The sequence below is a fragment of the Bufo gargarizans genome, chromosome 5 (genome assembly GCF_014858855.1).
Source record: "Bufo gargarizans isolate SCDJY-AF-19 chromosome 5, ASM1485885v1, whole genome shotgun sequence".
Classification (NCBI taxonomy): Eukaryota; Metazoa; Chordata; class Amphibia; order Anura; family Bufonidae; genus Bufo; species Bufo gargarizans.
Genome location: NC_058084.1, coordinates 439,537,692 through 439,554,975, shown reverse-complemented (window position 1 = coordinate 439,554,975; position 17,284 = coordinate 439,537,692). Strand labels below are relative to the sequence as shown.

Here is a 17,284-nt window from a genome sequence, read left to right as displayed (position 1 = left end):
GAGAACCTGGTTCTACTAAAATAGGTGCCTATGCACCCATGTTTTCCGACAGAGCTCGGAAATAAGCTACAATTTTTTTATTTTTTTTATTTTAGTGCTTAAAGGGTTAAAGCCATCTCAAACATTGGTGGCATATTGCTAGGATAGGACATCAATGTCAGATAGGTGCAGGTCCCATCTCTAAGAGCTGCTCCTATCTTCAGAACGGGGCCTCCAAAGTGAATGAGAATGTACCACACATGCGCTGTCACCCTCAATTGACAGCTATGGTAGGTCCAAAAATAGCCAAATGCAGGTTCAGCTATTTTCGGCAGTCCTACATCGGTGAATGGAGAGGTGGCCGTGCATGTGCAATGTTCTCTACGTTTACTGCTATGGGACTTCCAAAAATAGCTGAACGAGTGCGTTTGGCTATTTTAGTATGTCCCATAGACGCGGATGTAGAGATCACTGCGCATGCACGACTACCTCTATATTCACCGCTGTGGGACTGCTGGAAATAATTTTGGACCTTCCATAGTGGTCAATAAAGGGTGGCTGCACTTGCACGGGAAACTCTCTTTCACTTTGAGGGACCGATTCTGGAGATAGGAGCAGCTCCTAGAGGTGGGACCCGCACCTATCCATTCTGGCATATATTTCCAATATGCCATCAATGTCTGGGATGAGAATATGAGAATATTCCTTTAATTATTCATAGCCCTTTTTATTCCTTTTTTATACTATTTTCTACTTCAATCCAAAATGTACATCTAACTGACCCAATAAACCAGATGGCGTTATTAAAGTGTTCAGTGCCAAATATGACTTGAAATCACTAAAGACAAAACGCTAAGATGAAGATTTCACGTGTTAAACGTCATAGATTCCAGAGGTGAAGGTTCCTCGAATGAGAGTCCAAAATATGGAATTTGTTTTCAAGAATATTATGTTGGGGTCTCAGAATCGGTAAAGGGCCTGGAGATGATAAAATATAATCAATACTAAATTTGATCTCTTCTGTTTTTCCAAGGCCTGAGCTCGGTTGACTCTGTCTGGTGGAGATGTTGCTGGAGAACATAATGTGAGAGTCCACCGGTCTGGTTCTTGGTTCAGTTCTGTTTTCTTGGCTGGGGGCTGTTTGTTCTGAAGATCCCATCAAGGTAAATTCTCCAGAATGATGTTTTTTAGTCAGGCTTTGTCTTCTGTCTTTCTGAGATTTTTTCATATTTCGTCTCCTTCTTCTTCTTTTATAATTCCCGTTTTCAAAAAGGTCAAGCATCGACTCGCACCCCGAAGCAAAAGACCAATAGTTTCCCTTCCCTTTGTCATTCCCTTCTGTTCGTGGAACCTGTGGGCACAGAGAAGATGCTGTCAGAATTCGGCATATGAATAAACCATATGAGTCCAAATCTACAAAAGCAAATAAACTTCCAAAACCCAACTGTTTGATGTCATCTAGAAATGTTACCCCTGTGAGATACAACCACAGTATAAGACCTCGTTCACACGAACGCAAGGGCTCCGTCCCTGTGCTGCGGGCCGCATACGGCGGTTCCACAATTCACGGGTCACCAGCCGTGTGCATTCCGCATCACTTGAATAGGTCCGCAAATCTGAAGATGCGGTGCGGAACGGAAGCACAGAACGGAACCCCACAAAAGCACTACGGAGTGCTTCTGTGGTGTTCCTGTTCCGTGCTTCCGTTCCACAAAAAGATAGAACAAGTGAATGGGTCTGCGATCCACATGCGGCTGCCCCACCGTTGGTAACCGTGCATTGCGGACCGCAATTTGCGGTCCACAGCATGGGCACAGAGCCCTTACATTCGTATCAACAAGTCTTAAGGCTGTATTCACCCCTGGACTTTTCATTCTTCTGGTTTGTCAGAAGAACAGACCATATAACCGCCATGTCCGTGTTGTGGACTGCAAAACATGGGCACCAGCCATCTGAACTCCACACCGCGTTGCAGACCCATTGACATTGAATGTGTCCGCGATCCTCAAGACATGTCCTATCTTTTGCGTAGTCAGAGGCATGGACCTGAAGCCCACGGAAACACACAGAAGCCCTTTTGTGCCCATGTCTCTGCATCGCAATACATAGGACATGGTCGCCGACCCATTCAAGTCAATGCGGAGTTCACAGTTATGCTCAGTTTGTGTCACTTCTGCCAGGTTTCTGCTATTTTTAAAGGGAGAAAGTCTTGCCTGCTTTACTTTTTCTTTCATCAAAAATAACAGAAACCCGACAGAAGTGACACAAACTGATGCAAACTGAGCGCAGCTACAGCTCAAAATAAAGTGGACTCAACCACCCGCCCCCCCATTTTCTTGCGATGGGCAAGCCGCCGCCATCTTGCTTTAAGATTTTGACCAAAATCCCGTGCGCGGTGACATATTCGGTCACTGCGCCGGCTGCCATGATGACGTCATCTCGGGCTGCGTGAGATTTCGCTCCAGGCCTTCAAGCAAGATGGCGGCGAGAGGCCCGTCGTGAGCAAATGGATCAGGTAAGTATTTTATTTCATTTTATTTTACACTCTGTTATTAATATCAGATGCCGCAATCATGTATGAAATGTATGAACGTGGCATCTGAGGGGTACAAGGATGGGGAGCAGAGCAATCGTCGTTCCCTGTCATTGCACCCGCTACCTACAAAGAAATGCACTTCGTGAAAAAGTACTGCAATTTTTTACTTTTTACTTTAATTTTATTGTAAAATTTGGCGAAGCAGCCAAAACTAATTTTTAAATACTTCGCTCATCACTAATCCCAGCCCCTGCAGTGCCCTCAGTATATATAATGTCCCCCACAGTGCCCCCAGTATATATATATATATATTATATATATATATATATATATATTTGACCCCCATTGTGCCATCAGTATAAAATGTTATTTGCCATGTAATAACAATTCTGCACCATCTTTTCGTATAACATGTTGTTCTGTTCCTCAGTTATTTCAACTAGATGTTTATTCATTGGTCTGCAACTAGGTGTTACCAGTTGGGGGGGTGTCCCTGCACAGACTGACACTGTCAGCACTGACGGGATAATGTCAGCCTGTGCAGGGACAAATCCCCAACTGGTAATAAATAATAACCAGTTACATATTAATTAGCAGCTGCTTCAAACAGTTCATCAGATGGGGTTCCGGGAGTCAAACCCTAACAGATATTGATGACCTATTCTGAGGATAGGACAACATGATATTAAATTCCCAAAAACTTCAAAAGCATTTCCGTTAAAGTTGACAGTATACTCATTAATTATTGTGAATTACTGTTGATTGATTTCAATGCAAGCACTGTCAACATATAGAGCTATACAGTACATAGATATAGAAACGTCAAGATATAGACATGCTAAGCATGTGCACCGAGCCCCTGAGGAGCAGGTAAAGAGGATGGGCGTGGTGGTGACCCTATGATATGTGACAGTATACTCCCTCAGGCCGTCGCTCCTTGCGGTTCGGTGCAGTGAAAAGGTGGGGTGCAGGAATCAGGCAGACATACGGTAGGAGGACATAAAAACGCCTTTCTTTACTGAGTGCAGAGGTTGAATTACAGTACATCCAGCTGTCGTCTGTGCATCGTGCAATGTCTGGCACTTGTGGCTATAGGTGTCCACTTGCGTAATGCAGGCGTTTGCATGTGCCTGCGCTGAACTGTGATGGGTGTCTTAACTTGTTAGCCCCTTGCCTGCAGCAGAGTCTGTATATCTGTAGTGCTGATCATAATGCTGTCTTTATATGCTGTAGCTTGCAGATCTGGTGGCCTGGGACTCTGTAGTCTCCCTGGAGTAGAAGTCCTCACAGATGAGCTGTCCCAAGGCCCATGGAGCGGGAGCAGATGAACCTGCTCCCTCACTCCAGGCTTGCCAAGCTAACTCTCCCCAGAACTCCCGCGTCCTGGCAGGAAGAGGAAAGGAATGGAATGGTAAGTTCCATTCCTAATGCCAACCACACCGTATGATTCCTGAAGCACAAGGCAGATACACATAATGTGTCATTACATAACAATCCATAATAAACAATTGCAGATAGCCCCTTCTGTGGTATTGCACATGTACATTACAGTTCTATTGATGTTAAAGGGGCCTCTCTGCTTTGGGCAATCCCTACTTGAAAGAAGGGTCCCTTAACAATGTTACAATGGCGGTTCATGGCCGTTGCTGTCTTGTGCGCACAGGTGCCCGTTTCCTGTGTGAATTAGGGCTATTGTTCATTGTATCCCTCCTCTGTTGCAGTACTGCTAGGGTTAACCTCCTCATGCTCTGTGTGCTGCTGCTAGGCTGATTCTAACTGCCTACCAACCTGGCCTATATAAGCTCTGCTGCTTCTCTCATTCCTCTGCACAGGTCTTGCTATTTCTCTCTAACTTGTCAAAGCCTGTAAAAATGCTATAATCTGTTTGTCTTCCTATGTACCAATTTCTGCCTGATCCCTGGATTCTGACTCTCTGCTGTATGACCTGACCTGTACCTGTTTGCCACACTGTCACCTGCCCTGACCTTTGAGCTGTTTCATGTGTCCCCTCCAACTCTGACTGCCCTGACCTCAGCTTGTTTCTGACTACGAGTTTACTTGATCCCTCGGTGCCACGCACCTGTGTCTCTGATCTCCGTGGGTCAGCAGCCAGCCACATGGAGACTACTCCAAGAGGTAGCAACCTGGTGTGTTCCCTGCAGCAAAGACAAAATCCCCGTATAGGGGTTAAAGGGTGAAAGCCAGGGAGCCGCCAGGACAAGACCCTTAGGTTTAGCCTTAAAGGGGTTGTCTCACTTCAGCAAATGGCATTTATTGTGAGGACAAAGCAAATACAAAGCACTTACTAATGTATTGTGATTCTCCATATTGCCTACTTTGCTGGCTTGATTAAATTTTCCATCAAATTATACACTGTTCATATACACGGCCGGGGCTCTTTGTAATTGCTCTCCACTCCGGCCAAGAGATGACGAACTTGACCAGAGGACCTCCCTTTATGAATACAGTTGTCAGAAACAGTAAGTGAGTCTGGTACTCACCTGTCCCCCCCATTCAGAGCCACATGCTGCCTATTCCCCCTCCTAGGCCCGGCTCTGTCTCTTCTCCTTTGCCTTAGTAATGATGTCAGTCCACTATTGAAGGCAGCCTGGGTGGCGGGGCTTTGTCTGACTATTCGGATTAGTTCTGGTGTTACAGTATTGCGCCTTCTCCTTCCACACTATGATGGGTTCAGCTCTGTTTCATCTCAAGTTGTTTACATTATCAACTCTGCTTCATCTCAGGTTTCGTTACGTTATCAACTTCGCTACATGTCAAGTTTTGCTGCACCGTCAGTTCCATTTCATCTCAAGTTTGCTACATTATTTAGTCTGATACATAACAAGTTTTGCTGCATTATCAGCTCTGCTACATCTTATGTTTTGTTACACAGGCATTTCTACTACAGCTTCAGTTCCGTTACACCATCAGCTCTGCTACACACTCAGGTCTGCTATACCATTGGATTTGCTATATTTTCAGTTCCGCTACATCATCAACTCCGCTACATCTTCATTTCTGCTACATTATCGCCGCCGCTATATCTTATTTTCTGTTGCATCATCAACTCAGCTATTAGACCTCTTTCACATGAACGTAAGGGCTCCGTGCCTGTGCTGCGGACCGCATACTGGCGGTTCCTCAATAAACAAGTCACCAGCTGTGTGCATTACGCATCACGGATGTGGACCCATTCACTTGAATGGGTCCGCAAATCCAGAGATGCAGTGCGGAACGAAAGCAAGGAAACGGAACCCCACGGAAGCACTACGGGGTGCTTCTGTGGTGTTCCGTTCCGCAAAAAGATAGAACTTGTTCTATCTTTTTACGGAACGGATGGATCGCGGACCCCATTCAAGTGAATGGGGCTGCGATCCGCATACGGGTGCCCCTGCCGCAGGACGGGCACAGAGCCCTTACGTTTGTGTGAAAGAGGCCTTATTCTGGTCTCCAGCATGCTGTTCTTCTGCATCAGCTGTACAACTCTGCTGCACCTGTCCTGTCCAGCTGCACCATCACCGCCACCTGTGCTGCACAAGATTTGCTCAACCTGGGAGAAGGGTTAGGCTACACTGTGACATGTGTCGCGCAAATGTTTTTGTAATGATAATCAATGGTGTCGCACTGCAACACTCCGACATGCAGCGGCTGCGATGCCACAGTTGTACAAATTCCATCCAAGTTGGATTTTTGTGCAACTGTCGCGTCGCAGTTGCAGCATGTCCACTCCTGGTTTTGGCTCAAAAAGACAGCATTGGAAACCCTGCGTCAATGTCTTGATTACCGGAAATCCCACATTAACGGCGTCTTCAATAACTAATTGGCAGGAGCGGCAGGAGGTGCTTCACGTAATGAGATGAGCTTGGAAGTGTGACTTTCACGGGTACTTTGCCCATAAAAAAAAAGGGCACACAAAGCCTGGTTACTGACAAATCTGTTGTTCTCGAGGAAAATTGGTAAGGCTCCATTCACACATCCGTGATGTGTTGCGGACCCGCAAATTGCGGGTCCGCAACACACCAGCCTGCCACCCCCATAAGAATAGGACATGTTCTATCTTTTGCGGAGCTGAAGATCGGGGACGCGCTCCGCAATTGCGGATGCAGACAGCATCCATTCCGTCCCCATAGAGAATGAATGGGTCCGCACCCGTTCCGCAAAATTGCGGAACGGATGCGGACAAATTCTGCGGACGTGTGAATGGAGCCTTAGTGTGAACTGTGTCCTGATGAAAACAACTTTTAAGAAACTTCAGATAAAGTGCATTACACTGTTCTGGCACAGTTGGGGCACAGTACTGTGTAATGCTTACTGCTGCTGCTAAAAAAAGGGGCAATACATGTCTAAAGTACATAATATAAGTCTGTTATCTATTTCCCCTTCCGTATAATGCAATGCATTATAGAGATGTAGCAGAGCCGAATAAGTCATATAAAGAGGAACTGTCACCTCTCCTGACATGTCTCTTTGGGCATCTATTCTTATGACTCCATGTTCTGCTGTTCCTCTATTATTCATACTAGATAATTATGAACAAGTTGCCAACAGGGTGTTTCCAGTTGGGGGTAAGTCCCTGCACAGTCTGACACTATCCATTTAGTGCTGTCAGTGTGCATGGAGCCGACCTGCCCAAACTTGTAATAGCCTGTTGGCAATTCGCTGATAACTGTCTAGTAGTAGGAATAATAGAGGAACAGCACAACACAGAGTTATAGGACCAGATGCTGCAGAATTCTTATAACATGGGGAATGCAAGTAGTTACTAAAACAGACATGTCAGGAGCGGGGACGGGTTCTCTCTAGCTCTAGAGCTGCATTGCTTGTGCAGTGGGATAACTACATATAGCACGCTTAAGCCAAGTTCACACCAGTTATTTCGTCAGTTATTTCCATCAGTTAGGGCTCATGCATACGACCTCCAAGACATACGGTCCGTGAGTGGCATACATGGCGCGCACAGCATCAAAGGTTACTATGATACTGCGCTCATCGGGCCGCCCGCAGGGCTATTGTCCTGCACTCATAAGATCATATGTGTGCTGTCCGCATCTTTTGAGGCCCCATTGAAATGAATGGGTCCGGATCCATTCCGCAAAGTTGCGGAATGGATCCGGACCCATTTTGCAGACGTGTGAATGGACCCTAACAGATGGAAATAACCGAAGTGTGAATGTGCCTGATGAGGAAATCAGCTCTGCTACATCTGACAAATTCAGCTCCTTCTTACCTTAACAAAACAGCTGTTGAGCGACAGGTTGTGCCTTATGGAGTTTTGCCAAGCCCTTTGGTTGGATCTGTAGTAAGGGAATTTCTTCATGATAAAGTCATAGATACCAGACAGGGTGACTTTGCTGTCCGGACTCTGCTGGATGGCCATGGCAATCAGTGCAATGTAGCTGAAAGAAATAGATGACACAGACTGTACTGTCATTCAGGAACGGTATATGGGACCTGGAGCTCTCCTGCCGAGGAGGAACTATAACTCCCAGCATGAGCCTTCAGAGATTAGGACCTTTCATTACGGAGAGTTTAAACCTACGGTGGAGATGTAATATTATAAGATGGTGCAGAGTTAAGTTTGTCATTTGGCTAGTATAGGACTTGAAGCAAACTCATAAAGAATGACAGTAGTCGCCGACAAATGACAGTGTCAGCTCTGCAGCATCCAACACCAAAAAAGTGCTGTAGCCGTTTCTGCGGTCCATTTTGCGGAACGTCGGGGGCCAGAATAGAACGGTCCTGTCCTTGTCCATAAAGCGAACAAGAATAGGACATGTTCTATATTTTTGTGAATGCCACGGAACGGACCTACGGATGCGGATGCGCTCTCTGCATCTTTTGTGGACCCATTGAAGTGATCGGACGTGGATGAAAAATACAGTCAAAACAAATCATCAACAATTGTAAAACAATGTTGTGGAACTGCACTGCGTGATCTGCGTGATCTATAGATGGAGTGAGATTAGGTCTGCAGTGGATGTTGAAGTAAAATGTCATTTGTACAGAATTATATGTGAAATATAGGAAAACATTGCTTTATTATTATTATTATTATTATTAATAGTATTTGTAGTTTTCATCTTATTTCTATATTGTAAATTATATGAAGTTTCATAGGTCACTATACATTCAAATAATTATATATCCATATTAGTTTTGTTTTATTAGTATTTTTTGTATTATTTTTAGTCACTTACTTTTTTTTCAGTTTATTACTAGTTATTATTATTAGTAGCATTTATATAGTACACCGAGATTATCTATGTTCTACAGGTTAGATCCATGTTTCTCATCATCCCTAAGCCAACTCAAATAAATTACGTCAAAGTAATATGACAGTTCTGATCATACACTGTACTGCACATCAAAAGTACAGCACGAGGACAGTGTGAGCCCCCCCTAAATACACGACATGTACTCCTTGGGGAACATGTGCCGCAAGCTGAGAACCTTAACTCTAAAATATTGCGATTAATAGGATTTTTAATTAATGATAATACTAAAGTTTTATTATTAATTAAGATTGTAAGTTCTTTGAGGTGTTCTATAGGCCACTATATATGACTTTTATTATTGCTTTATTATTATGATTATATCTCAGAAAATATATTATTATATTAAATATATTATATTAATTATGTCGTTTTTATAAATGTTTTGTTACCATACATAGATGATGATGATTATTATTATTATTAACATTTTAGCTATTCTATGAGCCACAATAAATGAATATTTCATGATGATGATTATTATTAATTATTATTAAATAAAATAATATTAATAATAAATTGATTATTAAATAATATTTGAAGTATTCTGTAAACCACCATAAATGAACATCTTATTGTTTCTATTATTACAATTACTATTTTGCTTTTATTAATGGTTTCTTATTAGACATAAATTATGATTAAATAATAACTAATAATAATGATGATATGTTATTTTAGATATTCTATAAGCCACTATAAACAAATCTCTTGTTTCTATTATTATAATCATTCATGTTTGCTAATTATACATAAAGTATTATTAAATAATGTTTAATATTAATATGTTAATAATCTAATAATATATTATTTTAGATATTCTATAAACTAAGATCTTATTGTTTCTATGACTATTATATCCCCATAGATAAGAGATTAGTTCAGCTTTCCTGTAATTTCTAATTCATTTTTAGAAGACTTGACGGCTAAAAAGAACAACTACTTGCAAAACTATTAGAAAAAAACTAAAAAAAAACTAAAACTGCTTACCTATAGGCCGGCCTGGTGCACTTCTTTTCCTCGTCGGAGCTGCAGGTCGGATACTCATCTCCATCATAGTTAAAGCAATTATAGGGGTACTGAGTATGGTCGAACATAGTGCAGGTCCCTGAATATGGCTGTAATGTGGCTTCTGTATTTGTGCTGGGTTCTGTTTGTTCCAGCTCCTGTAAGGGAGGGGGGGGGGGATGCTCTACTGAGCTCTGGTCTCCCAATGTACTCCCCTCCCTCTGACATGAGTGTGAGGTTGTTCTCTTGAAATTCCTAGACTCCTAGACAGCTCGTCTCTTGGGATATTTTGTTTTGCATCCAATCTGGTTATAAGAAAGGCAAGGAAAATCTTGATTAAATTGGTTGGGTCTATGGTGAACCTTTGAACTCTTTGACTTTGAATGCTGCTATTTGGGTGGTCCTGATGCAGACACAAATGATGGAGGTGGGGGGGGGGGGATAAATATTGTTTTCCTCTATGCAAGCAAACAAATGTGATCTTGGCAAATACGTACATGAAAGGCACTATTTTTGTAGACTTTATTAAAGACGGGACCATCCTTCGCAGGTACCCACGTCAGCCGCCAACACTCAAAAGCTCTGATTTTTCCCGGCCCGCTATAGATAGGCGATTCCATTTCTTTTAATAAGAAGGAAGCAATATTTTTTCAAAAGGGAACAGAGCTGTAGATATGAAGGACCTCTGTCAAGAAGCGGAGTTAAAGGAAAATAGCTGCAGGCCGCTGAGCTGCCTGTGTGTGGGCTTTGATCTCAAGGATGAATTAGTCATAATAGCCTTCCGACTCCGCATCCCAAAATTGTAACAATGCGAGGGGACTCGCTCTTCTCGTCGCTGTGGTTATTTTTATTGCATGCATCACGTAAATGGCTTCTCCGGACCCATAAGGAGCTAAAATAGGCGAGTGGGAGACGACAGGGCAAAAGTGTCCACTTTCCAAGATCTGTGCCAACCATCGCAGAGAGGAGACACGTTGTACGCTGTGATGCTTTTGTATAGGTTTGGAGCATTTCACAAGGTCAACTAAGTCCTGTAGAGTCAGATTTTTGGCACGCCGCATTTTGCGGCAGGCGCTGCGGCACACGGCGGAAGGCATGGAGAAATTTGGATGGGGATCACTTTGTCTAGACGGCTCTCTGATTTACATTACAAAGCGGGCAGTCATTTAGTTATGGCCTGCTGACAATGCTTAGAAGTAGGTTGAGGGATTTTTTTTTTTTCCTGTTTTGTTGGTAAAGGAGGTTATCGTGAAAAATACAGATTTTACTTAAAGAAATAGTGGATGCAGTAGAATGGACAAGTCTCCTGACAGGTTACATCTGCTTTGGAACAGAACCAGATTATAAGGAGGGCACAAGGGACATGTCTGAGGATCTTCACTACTGTACCTTGGGGTCCTAGGAGCCTATCTATTATCTATCTATCTATCTATTATCTATCTATCTATCTGATATCTATCTATCTATCCAGGCATCAGATTCAGCCAGTTCCCTCAGGTTCTCCAGATCCAGTTGTTAAAATTATAGCCAGATCGGAGAACCGTGCTACCAGCTGAAACCCCATCCGGTGCTCTGGTAGCTGCAGTTGGAGATGACTGCTTCCATTCCATAGTTTAGCTCCTTAGACTTTTTAAAAGTTTGGTGGTATGTGTGTGTAGTGTATATATGGTGTATTTATGTGTATGTGTGTTGGATATATCTGCTGTATGTATATGTAAACATGTAAGGTGATGCCACATGTCCGCCGTTGAGTAGGGCACCTGTTAAAACTTTTATTCCCACCTCTATATCTATCTATCTATCTAGCACAGGTAGAAGGGTGTGGGCAGCACAACTATCTGTAGGGTACGGTAGGAGTGCCAGCGGCTGTGGGGGCGATCCACCTCCAATGTATAAAAATAAAAAATTCCACATCACATCCAAGTAGTAAAAAGTAGAAAAATAGCTTTATTCACCAGACACGCGATGTTTCGATCCGCTCAATGGGATCTTTCTCAAGCAGTGACTATCTATCTATCTATCTATCTATCTATCTATCCAGCTCCCCAACTATCTAATATATATCTGCAGTACCACAGACTTGGGGGTATCTGCAAGGATTGGGTTTGTTATGTAATGTTTTGTAATGTTTTTGATATACCATGCATTGTTACACCAGCAGATGGCGTACAGGTGGCACTTGAAATAGAGGTAACCACTCCACCATCTCCCCCTCGATAGGAGTGGGCTGGCCCAGTTGCCTGCCAGGAGAAAAGAGTTAGTTTCGCAAGCCTGGAGTAAGGGAGCACGTCCATCTGCTCCTGCTCCAAGGGCCTTAGGGACTAGAGATCCAGATCCAGAGATACAGGGACCCAGGGCACCAGTAGATCTATAAGTTACAGCGTTTACAGTCAGCAAAAAGACAATCAGCACTACAGCTATACAGACTCTGCTGCAGGTGAGGGGAAACGTGTTTAGACACCCATCACCACAGGACTGGCACACTCGGAAGCCTGCATATCTGCTCCTGCTCCAAGGGCCTTAGGGACTAGAGATCCAGCTCCAGAGAGACAGGGACCCAGGGCACCAGTAGATCTATAAGTTACAGCATTTACAGTCAGCAAAAAGACAATCAGCACTACAGCTATACAGACTCTGCTGCAGGTGAGGGGAAACGTGTTTAGACACCCATCACCACAGGACTGGTACACTCGGAAGCCTGCATTTCACAAGTGGACATTTACAGCCACAATTGCCAATTTATAGATGTTAGCAAGAGAATCAGGAGAGAGAGAATTTTGCCGACAAGTACCGTATTTTTCGCCCCATAAGACGCATTCTTTCCCCCAATGTCTTATGTCCCCCCCTGCGTCTTATGGGGTGAATACTAATGCACTCATTTAGAACGGAGGACCAGGAAGCGATGAAGGCTCTGTTCTCACCACTTCCTGGTCCTCGGCTGTGGCTGCGCACAGCGTGAGGGCGCTCTGTGACCTCACACTGTGCGCGTCAGATCACAGCACAGCCGGCAGCAGGATGAAGAGGATCACGCTGTGGGTGAGGAGCGATGGCGTCCGGAGCAGGAGAGGTAAGTGTATTTTTTATTTTAAGTTCTCTGTGGCATGGGGGCTGCTAAGAGGCATGGGGGCTCATATGGGGGCTGCTAAGAGGCATGGGGGTTCATATGGGGGCTGCTTAGAGGCATGGGGGTTCATATGGGGGCTGCTAAGAGGCATTAAAGCTCATATGGGGGCTGATGAGAGGCATGGGGGCTCATATGGGGCTGATGAGAGACATGAGGGATCATATGGGGGCTGCTAAGAGGCATGGGGCTCATATGGGGGCTTATAAGAGACATGGGGGCTCATATGGGGCTGATGAGAGGCATGAGGGCTCATATGGGGGCAGATGAGAGGCATTGGGGCTGATAAGAGGTATATAGGGTCTGATATGAGGCAATGGGGGCTGATGAGAGGCATATGGGGGCTGCTAAGAGGCATGGGGGCTCATATGGGCGCTGATGAGAGGCATGAGGGCTCATATGGGGGCTGATGAGAGGCATTGGGGCTGATAAGAGGCATGGGACTCTTATCTGAAGTCTGATTGGGATTTTATTAACATTGGGGGTCTGATAGGGGCTGTGAGCTGAGGTCTGATTAACATTCGGGGTCTGACTGCTGGTCTGACCTGAGATGTAATGAAATTTTTTTTGTATTGTATTGTTCTCCTCTAAACCTAGGTGCGTCTTATGGGTCGGTACGTCTTATAGGGCGAAAAATACGGTATACTCAGAGCGCCATCATCAGCCACCATACCTCATCATCTGGAGAGAGAAATTTTACTTTGTACAAACTACTGCTGGATGTACTTTTGCACTCATCTTGCATTTAGTAAGGGCCCTTGCACATGACCGTATGCCCTTCGAGATATACGGTCCGTGAGCATTGATCGTGCGCACGGGAGCAAACAGACAGCATCATAGATTACAATCATGCTGTGCATGTCGGATCACCTGCGGTGATATTGTCCTGCACTCATAAGATCATATGAGTGCGGGACAATAGTCCTGCGGGCGACCCGATGTGCACAGCATGATTGTAATCTATGATGCTGTGTGCTCCCGTGCACACGATCAATGCCGCTCCGGGACATATGGCCCGCTCACGGACCGTATATCTCGGAGGGCATACGGTTGTGTGCAAGGGCCCTAAGAAAGACTATTCTTCTTTTACTTCTGGCACCATCTTTTCACTGCAGTGAAATCTCGCGTCGCACAGGATTTCAGCCTGCGTTCTTCAAGGAAGATGGCAGCGGCCAGGCCCGTCACGAGCAAATGGAGGCGGTAAGTTTGATTTACCGGTAATTATTATTTTTTATTGTTAATTTTACACTCAGATGCCGCTATCATGTATGAACGTGGCATCTGAGGGGTACAATGCTATCGCAGCTCCCTGTCATTGTACTGCTACAAAAAAATGCGCTTCGTGACAAAGTAATTAGTCAGAAAGCAAATTTTTGGGTGAAATTTGGCGAATCAGCCAAATCGAACTTTTAAGAAATTCGCTTCATCTCTAAACATGTCATGAGGACCACTGCCACTCAAATCCTCTGCTCTGGCTGTCTAATATCTATCTATCTATCTCTAGCTAATATCTATCTATCTAAAAAAGAAAAATGGCAGCACCAGACAAATAAGGGAAAAGGAGGTGCAAGCCAAATGGGACTGTCTCTTCACTGTCTCTATAGGTGCAAGCCAGGGCATGTAGAGTTCAGTGGCCGGCATATGGTGTAGGAGTCAGAAAACCAGGCCCGAGGTAGAAGAATAAGCGTTTCTCTTTACTCAAGTGAAAAATAGGAGATGTAGTGTCCACTGCAGGCTACAGGGTCTTTAAAGCATATCTGGCCAAGACATGTCCAAGTGTGAAGGGTATCTTGACAGTGTCCCTCACAGCTGCAAACTTTGAATGGCTGTAGTAGCAAGTTACCTTGCTGACTCCTATGCTTGGCCATGCAGATTCTAAGTTCCCCTTCATCTCAATTATCTTTCTCTCCTTCTCTTAATCTTGCAGTAATTTACACAGAGATCTGTTAGTCTCTGAAGCTTTCTGGGCCTGCGAAGAGTGAGCATAAGGCACAACTTCCTTCTAAATTAACTCTCCCTTAGACTAACTGAGCTGGGGTCAAATCTTGGATCCCCATCCCTCCTGCAAAGGGCTGAACCAGGAGTATTAACCCTGGTTGTGCCATCCATAAAATGAAGACGATAAAAAGAGGGAAGGACCACAATGTGAGGCGCCCCTTGAGGCGGAAGAGAATATCAGTAAAGGTATCTGGAAGGCATTTATAGTTGGCCCCTATTGGATCAATAGTATTAACACCAGGTGTATCTAGTATTAAGACCAGTTTTTAGACCAATTTTTAGCCAGTGGATGATAGTGAGTGTATTCAGGAGAATGTAGACATAAGTAAACAATACCTGAACATTGAAATCCTCAATAGGTGTAATAAAATCAATAGCAGTGAGATCAACTTTAGTGACACCAAGTTTGGTACCATATAAAAATGCCATCCATACACAGTTATGATGGGTATAATACATAACATAACATTACATAATACAGTCCTGATCAAAAGTTTAAGACCACTTGAAAAATTGCAAAAAAGCATATTCAGCATGGCTGGATCTTAACAAGGTTCCAAGTAGAGCTTCAACATGCAACAAGAAGAAATGGGAGTGAGACAAAACATTTTTTGAGCATTCAATTTAATGAAAACAACGAATAAACTGAAACAGGCTGTTTTTCAGCTGATCAAAAGTTTAGGACCACACCTCCAAAAAATAAAAATAAACCCCCCCAAAACAGAAATCCAACCTCCAAACATGAACTCAGTAATGAGTAGCTCCGCCGTTATTGTTGATCACTTCCAAAATTAGTTTCGGCATGCTTGATGCAAGCGTTTCCATGAGGTGAGTGGGAACATTTCTCCAAGTGGTGAAGACGGCAGCATGAAGGCCATCTACTGTCTGGAACTGTTGTCCATTTTTGTAAACTTCCCTTGCCATCCATCCCCAAAGGTTCTCAATTGGATTTAGATCAGGGGAACACGCAGGATGAGCCAAAAGAGTGTAGTTATTCTCCTGGAAGAAGTCCCTTGTCCTGCAGGCATTGTGTTCTGTAGCGTTGTCCTGTTGAAAAACCCAGTCGTTACCACACAGACGAGGGCCCTCAGTCAAGTGAGGCCGGACGAAGCGGTACGCGTCAGGGGAGGCCGGCATGAGGGGTTTTGTTAGCGAGGGTAGAGTAGGGCAAGGGTTAATTGGAAGCGTGCAGGGAAAGGGGGGAGGAGCCAGGAAGGGGCGGGGAGCAGCAGGCTTAAGTGGTGGTGAGGCAGGTTAGCGCCCGCCATTTTAGGAGCAGAGAGCCGGCATCTGAGCTGCAGCATCGCATACTGCAATGGCGGAAACAGTTGGTGCGATGCTGCGGCGATTGAGGCAAGCGGCGGACACCAGGGGCGCCGACTGGCTGGAGCAGCAGGTGACCGCTTTGCTGGGGGGGGCGGAGGTGGGTACGTCTAGCCCTACTCCAGCAGCTACACGGTCGCGGCGGGTATGGCCGCCGGCGCGCCTTAGCCCCGATTTACCCCCCCGGGCCCGGCGCCGTGTCGGGAGCCCCTCCAGGGACCCTCCACGCCGGGGGCCTTCCAACGCTCCTGCGGCTTCCCGGCGTGGGAGGAATCCACACGTCCGGCGGGGCCCTGTAGAGGCTGTGGGGCCTTCCCCTCAGCCCAGTGCGGCAGCATCAGGGGAATCAGGACCGGGTTCTGCAGGATCCCCCCCGGTCCCCACGGGGCGGAGGCCTGCTCAGCGTGGGAGCAGTGGAGGCAGCAGAGGCGGCAGCGGGGCTGCGCGGCCGGCCAGGGCGGCCCGGCGCAGGCCCTTACAGGATGAGCCCCTTTCACTGGCACACGAGGCTGCGCCTGGAGGTGCCAGGGACGGGCGCAGGCCTTGCCAGGATTTACTTCTTTCAGAGGCGGAAGACGAGGCTGCTCTGGATGCCCCCCCCCCCCCCAGAGCAGGCCTCTTGGGCGTGAAGACCGCCGCGAAGATGCATATGTGGATGACGGGCCTTTTCCTGAGAGCGGACAGTTTGCTACTGGTCCTGACACCGGGGAGGACAGATGTCTTCCCAGAGCACTCCCTAACGCGCCCAGCAGTGAGCCGGCTGGGGTGCTGCCGGCGAACAGTGCCTGTTCCCATCAACGGACCGTCGCGGATCCAGGAGTCGTCCGTCAGGAACCAGGACCTGCGGCTGCCGGGTTCACAGCACCCGGGCAGTCAGGTGAGGCATCTCTGGGAGCATTGTTATCTTTATTTAATGGGGCGCCTGATGTGGGGGGGAACAATAGTGCTATTATTGGTGGTTTGGGGCGCTTGCTGTGTGGTTTAGCTGGGGTTAGTCAGGATAGGGGGGGAGTTGGGAACACCCCTTTAGCAGCGTGGGGATTGGGG

General features: G+C 45.6%; 1 protein-coding gene across 1 annotated transcript; it reads right to left on the bottom strand.

The window, feature by feature from the left end:
* Positions 1-859: 859 nt before the first annotated feature.
* On the bottom strand, positions 860-9,884 carry FOXL3 (forkhead box L3). The gene is made up of 3 exons (XM_044295569.1): positions 9,778-9,884; positions 7,743-7,911; positions 860-1,330 (listed from the first exon to the last, which is right to left on the bottom strand). Exons 1-3 carry the CDS (start codon positions 9,882-9,884, stop codon positions 860-862), a joined length of 747 nt encoding a protein of 248 aa, XP_044151504.1.
* Between the last annotated feature and the right edge of the window lie 7,400 nt (positions 9,885-17,284).